At 44.7% G+C, this 6,511-nt stretch overlaps 1 protein-coding gene across 1 annotated transcript; it reads left to right on the top strand.

Annotated features, from left to right (window-relative positions):
- Positions 1-401: 401 nt before the first annotated feature.
- On the top strand, positions 402-6,277 carry LOC112116784 (GTPase IMAP family member 5-like; the record flags this gene model as incomplete). Its single annotated transcript, XM_024214470.2, is given in 3 exon segments — positions 402-441; positions 5,612-6,198; positions 6,200-6,277. Coding segments are annotated over 3 exon segments (705 nt in total), but the record flags the coding sequence as incomplete, so codon positions are not given.
- Between the last annotated feature and the right edge of the window lie 234 nt (positions 6,278-6,511).

Here is a 6,511-nt window from a genome sequence, read left to right as displayed (position 1 = left end):
CTCTGAAGCAGCATTTTTTCTACTTAAATCAATTCCCCCAAACATACAACCGCTTTTGCTTTCACTATTATCCAACTCAAACTCTATGGTGCCAAAGGCATTTTTTTTTTCTGTTTCTGTTGATCCTGATCCAGTCTCAAGTTTTGGGATCTGACAGATATGTCCGAAGACCTTTTCATGGGCAGCCATTTCTAAGGAACGGTAAGACCATGATTCAAGAGAAGATGCGTATAATTATTGCAGAAAATTACAATTTGAGTGAGAGGATGCTCACTGCTGAACAAACACATTAAAAAAGAATGTTAGAGATGGCAAAGAGAATTTTTGCAACCTTATTCATGATTTTTCTTTGCTCTGATAATATGTTGGCAAATAATTCCTTATTTTTACAAATCTTTCAGCTAAAAAGGAAAGGGAGAAAAAATGAAGAAACTGCTGAAGGTAAGGGACACTCAGAAATCTGTTCCGCACTCACTACTGACTTAGGCACCAATGCTTCAATGACTTACATACATGTGTATTTTTAGGCATGGGAATAGGACCTCATAGACTCAGATTTTAAGGCCAGAAGGAACCATTAGATCATCTACTCTGTGCTCCTGTATAGCACAGACAAAAGAATTCCATCCAGTTACTCCAGTAATGAGATCAATAACTTGTGTTTGACTAAAGCATCTCTTCCAGAAAGACATCGGATCTTGATCTGAATATTTTAAGAGATGGGATGGTGAATCCACCACTTCCCTTGGTAGCTTGTTCCAATGGTTCATTATCCTGACTGGTAAACATGTGCCTTATTTCTAATTTCAGGATGTCTGGCTTTAGTTTCCAGCCATTCGCTCTTTTTATGCTTCTCTTTGGTACATTACAGAGCCCTTTAGTACCTGGTGTTTTCTCTGCGTGAAGGTACTTGTACTCAAGTCACCTCTCAATCTTCTGTTGGTAAGCTCAACACAGTGAGCTTCATAAGTCTTCCACTGGAAGTGAAAGGGATCTGCTGTAGACCACCAGACCAGCAGGAGAAGGTGGACAAGGCTTTCTTTGGACAACTAACAGAAGTTTCCAGATCACAGGGCCTGGTTCTAATGGGGGACTTGAATCACCCTGACATCTGCTGGGAAAACAATACAGCGGTGCACAGACAATCCACGAAGTTTTTGGAGAGTGTTGGGGACAACTTCCTGGTGCAAGTGCTGGAGGAACCAACTAGGGACCGTTCTCCTCTTGACCTGCTGCTCACAAATAGGGAAGAATTGGTAGGGGAAGTAGAAGTGGGTGGCAACCTGGGCAGTAGTGACCATAAGATGGTCAAGTTGGTGATCCTCACAAAAGGGAGAAAAGAGAGCAGCAGAATACGGATCCTGGATTTCAACAAAGCATACTTTGACTCCCTCAGGGAACTGATGTGCAGAATCCCTTAGGAGACTAATATGAGGGGGAAAGGAGTCCAGGAGAGCTGCCTGTATTTTAAACAAGCCTTATTGAGGGCGCAGGAACAAACCATCCCAATGTGGAGAAAGAATAGCAAATATGGCAGGCAACCAGCTTGGCTTAACAGAGAAATCTTCTGTGAGCTTAAACACAAAAAGGAAGCTTACAAGAAGGGGAAACTTGGACAGATGACTAGGGAGGAGTATAAAAATATTGCTAGAGCATGCAGGGGTGTAATCAGGAAGGCAAAAGCACCCTTGGAGTTGCAGCTAGCAAGGGATATGAAGGGTAACAAGAAGGTTTTCTACAGATATGTCAGCAACAAGAAGGTCAGGGAAAGTGTGGGACCCTTACTGAATGGGGGAGGCAACCTAGTGACAGATGATGTGGAAAAAGCTGACATACTCAATGCTTTTTTTGCCTCGGTCTTCACAGGCAAGGTCAGCTCCCAGACTACTGCACTGGGCAGCACAGTATGGGGAGGAGGTGAGGAGCCCTCAGTGGTGAAAGAACAGGTTAAGGGCTATTTCGAAAAACTGGACATGCACAAGTCCATGGGGCAGGATCTAATGCATCTGAAGGTGCTCAGGGAGTTGGCTGACGGGATTGCAGAGCCATTGACCATTATCTTTCAAAACTTGTGGTGATTGGGGGAGGTCCTGGATGATCGAAAAAAGGCAAATATAGCGCCCATCTTTTAAAAAGGGATGAAGGAGAACCCAGGGAACTACAGACTGGTCAATCTCACCTCAATCCCCAGCAAAATCATGGAGCAGGTCCTCAAGGAATCCATTTTGAAGTACTTGGAGAAGAGGAATGTGATCAGGAACAATCAACATGGATTCAAAAAGGGCAAGTAATTCCTGGCCATCCCGACCAGGGCCGGCTCTGGCTTTTTTGCCGCCCCAGGCAAAAAAGCCTCCTGCTGCCCCCACCCCCCGGCAGGGAGCACCACGGGGAGGGCAGCGAGCCCGGCCGGGGCCCGCTCTCCCCAGCCGGCCAGAGCGCCGGGAGGAGGGCGGCGAGTCCGCCGCGGCCCCGCTCTCGGGCTGGAGCGCCGCCCCCCTCCAGGTGCCGCCCCAAGCACATGCTTGGTGGGCTGGTGCCTGGAGCCGGCCCTGATCCCGACTGCGTTCAATGAGGAGATAATTGGCTCTGTGGATATGGGGAAAGCAGTGGATGTGTTATTCCTTGACTTTAGCAAAGCTTTTGATACAGTCTCCCACAATATTCTTGCCAGCAAGTTAAAAAGTATGGATTCAATAAATGGACTACAAGGTGGATAGAAAGCTGGCTAGATTGTGGGGCTCAACAGGTAGTGATCAACAGCTCGATGTCAAGTTGGCAGCCGGTATCAAGTGGAGTGCCCCAGGGGCTGGTTTTCTTCAACATCGTAATTGATGATCTGGATGAGGAGATGGATTGCACCCTCAGCAAGTTCACAGATGACACTAAGCTGGGGGGAGAGATAAATGCGCTGGAGTGCAGGGATAGGGTCCAGAGGGACCTAGACAAATTAGAGGATTGTGCCAAAAGAAATCTGATGAGGTTCAACAAGGACAAGTGCAGAGTCCTGCACTTAGGAAGGAAGAATCCCATGCACTGCTACAGGCTGGGGGACCAACTGGCTAAGCAGCAGTTCTGCAGAAAGGGACCTGGGTATTACAGTGGATGAGAAGCTGGATATGAGTCACCAGTGTGCCTTTGTTGCCAAGAAGTCTAACGGCATAATGGACTGCATTAGTAGGAACATTGCCAGCAGATCAATGGAAGTGATTATTCTCCTCTATTCGCCACTGGTGAGGCCACAGCTGGAGTATTTGGTCCAGTTTTGGGGACCCCTCCCAACTACAGAAAGCATGGGGACAACTAGAGAGAGTCCAGTGAGGGCAACGAAAATGATTAGGGGGCTTACGAGGAGAGGCTGAGGGAACTGGGCTTGTTTACTCTGCAGAAGAGAAGAGTGAGGGGGGATTTGATAGCAGCCTTCAACTACCTGAAGGGGGGTTCCAAAGAGGATGGAGCTCAGCTGTTCTCAGTGGTGGAAGATCACAGAACAAGGAGCAATGGTCTCAAGTTGCAGTGGGGGAGGTCTAGGTTGGATATTAGGAAACACTATTTCACTAGGAGGGAGGTGAAGCACTGGAATGGGTTATCTAAGGAGGCAGTGGAATCGCCATCCTCAGAGGTTTTTAAGTCATTAACATCTGCCATTTTCTCCATCCCTTGAATCATTTTGGTAGTGCTTTGTACCCTCTACCATTTTTCAACTTTAAAAAAAAAAAAAAGGTGACACCAGAACTGGATACACTATTCCAGTATCAGTTTGAGAAATGCTGTAAGCACAGGTAAAATCACCTCCCTATGCCTGTTCCCTATTCCTGTTTATACATCCAAGGATCACATTAGCCCATTTTTTGCTACAGCGTCGGACTGGGAGTTCGTGTTCAGTTGGTTGCCCACTATGACCCCATAATCGTTTTCAGAGTCACTGCTTTCCTAGATTGTTCCTAGAGTCCTTGTTCCTAGATTCTTGGTTGTATTATAATGCATTTTGTCTGAATAGGCCCAGGTTTCCTAGTGCAACAGATTGCTGTGTAGGGCTCATCATTTTTTATGACTCCACCAATCTTTGTGTCATCCACACATTTTATCTAAATGGTTTTATATTTACTGCTAGATACTGAATATAAGTATCAAATGATGTTGGGCCTACACCCAGTTCTCACAAAAACTCCTCAGAAACACTCCCATCTGATGATGATTCACCATTAAAAACTCCTTTTTGAGATCTGTCAGTTAACCAGATTTTAATCCATTTAACATGTGCTGCAATGTTGTATAATTCTAGTATTTTAATGAGAATGCCATGCAATACCAAGTCCAATGCCTTACAGAAGCCTAAGGATAATACATCATACAGTTTCTTTTATCAACTAAACTTGTAATCTCATCAAAAATGCATCCAGTTCTAGCGTTCACATTAAAAAACGGATGTTATAAAGTGGGTGAGGGTGCAGCAAAGAGCTACAAAAGGGATTTGAGGGCTGGAGAAAATGCCTTACAGTGAGAGATTTAAAGACTCAATCTGTTTAGTTTATCAAAATTAGTATCAAGAAGTGACTTGCTTACAGGGTATAAATACATTAATTTGGAAAAATTACTGTGTACCAAAGAAGAACAGGAGTACTTGTGGCACCTTAGAGACTAACAAATTTATTGTAGCATAAACTTTCGTGGGCTACAGCCCACTTGAGCTGTAGTCCACTAAAGCTTATGCTACAATAAATTAGTTAGTCTCTAAGGTGCCACAAGTACTCCTGTTCTTTTTGCAGATACAGACTAACACGGCTACTACTCTCTGTACCAAAGGACACTTTAATCTAGCAGAACAAGAACCAGTTGTTGAAAGTTAAAGCCAAATAAATTCAGTTCAGAAATTAGGCACACCTTCGACAGTGAGTGTAATTAACCATTGGAACAAGCTACCAGTGGAAGTGGGGAATTCCTCGTTTCTCAATAACTTCAGATCGAGATTGGTTGCCTTTCTGGAACATGCTTTAGGTAAACACAAGTTACTGGGCACAATACAAAGGTAACGGGCTGAAATTCTCTGCCTTGCATTATACAGGAGTTCACATTAGATTACCATAGATTATCTCTTCTGGCCATGTACACCTGTGACCCCACGCAACTCTTAATGGAAATAGTGATACACTATGTAAGCGCTAAAACCCCTTTGATTCCTTTTGTGAGTCCTCAGAAATCTCAGTCAATGCAGGTCAATGCTAACACACCACATCCTCCATTGTTTCTGCTCTCGTATTCCGAAGACGCTGTCTTATTTTTTGTGTCACAGTTCTGTGATGATGTCAAATGCCAACTGGCTGCTCAGCTCTGACACCATAGTGGTGAGAGCAGCACCTTTCACATGTGACTTAAAATCCATTTGTATCAAAGCACTTGGATGCTCCAGTGACCTGGCCCTGAATTCTGATCTAAATCCAAACACAGGTTTGGTTTGAAATCCAGACCCAAATCTTGACACTCGGGCAGCCTGTAGTTTTAATGAGTTTATATAGATATATTTTTTTTTAATTAAGAGAAATCTTAAACCCACCATCTCTACTTTATTAAACATGCAATAACATAGTAAATCTGTCCAAATTCTTCCCAACAGGTGCACAAGAAAGCAGCCACATCAAATTTAAATTCATCCTTGTTGGTAAGGAAGGAGCTGGGAAAAGTGCAACGGGAAACACCATCCTTGGCAACAAAGTGTTTGAGTCCAAACTGGGGGCAAAGCCAGTAACGGCGACTTGCAGTACAGGGAGCATGATCTGGAATGGGAAGGAGGTTGTGGTTATCGATATGCCTGACCTATTTTTTCCAAAGGCCAGTGACACAAAAACCTATCGAGAGATCAGTCGTTGTATCATGTTCTCTGCCCCAGGCCCCCACGCTCTGGTGCTGGTGACTCAGCTGGGCCGTTACACTGAAGAAGACAAGGAAGCAGTGAAGCGAGTGTGGGAGATTTTTGGAGTTGAAGCCATGAGACACATGATTGTCCTGTTCACCCGGAAAGAAGATTTAGGGGGTGACTCACTGAGGGACTATGTGACAAACTCAGATAACAAAAATCTTAAGGATCTGATTAAAGAGTGTAAGGACCGATACTGCGCTTTCGACAACAAAGCAACTGGAGCAGAGAGGGACAAGCAGGTTAATGAGCTGATGGAAATAACTGAGAGAATGGTGGAGGAGAATGGAGGCAGATGCTACACCAATGAGCTGTATTCTGAGGTGGAGCGTATGGTGGATGGAAGAACTGAAGAAAAGTACATGAAGATTGAAGAAAAAGTGAGAGAGCACATGGCAAAACAAAAGACACCCAAGAAAGAGGCTATGACTACTAGACTACAAAACATGTTTAGGAGACACTCTGGCTGTAAGAGTAATGACCGAGGCCCAGCAGCTCCCACCTCTCACTGATCTATGGAGGAAGGGGCCTGTACCATTGGGGCAGCCTCCAGGACAATGTGTAAAAGGCTTATCGCCCTGGAAGCAACTGTAGCCATCA

Source organism: Terrapene carolina, unplaced genomic scaffold, assembly GCF_002925995.2.
Source record: "Terrapene carolina triunguis isolate 2854851 unplaced genomic scaffold, T_m_triunguis-2.0 Scaffold18474, whole genome shotgun sequence".
Lineage (NCBI taxonomy): Eukaryota > Metazoa > Chordata > Testudines > Emydidae > Terrapene > Terrapene triunguis.
This window is presented reverse-complemented; position numbering and strand designations above follow the sequence as displayed.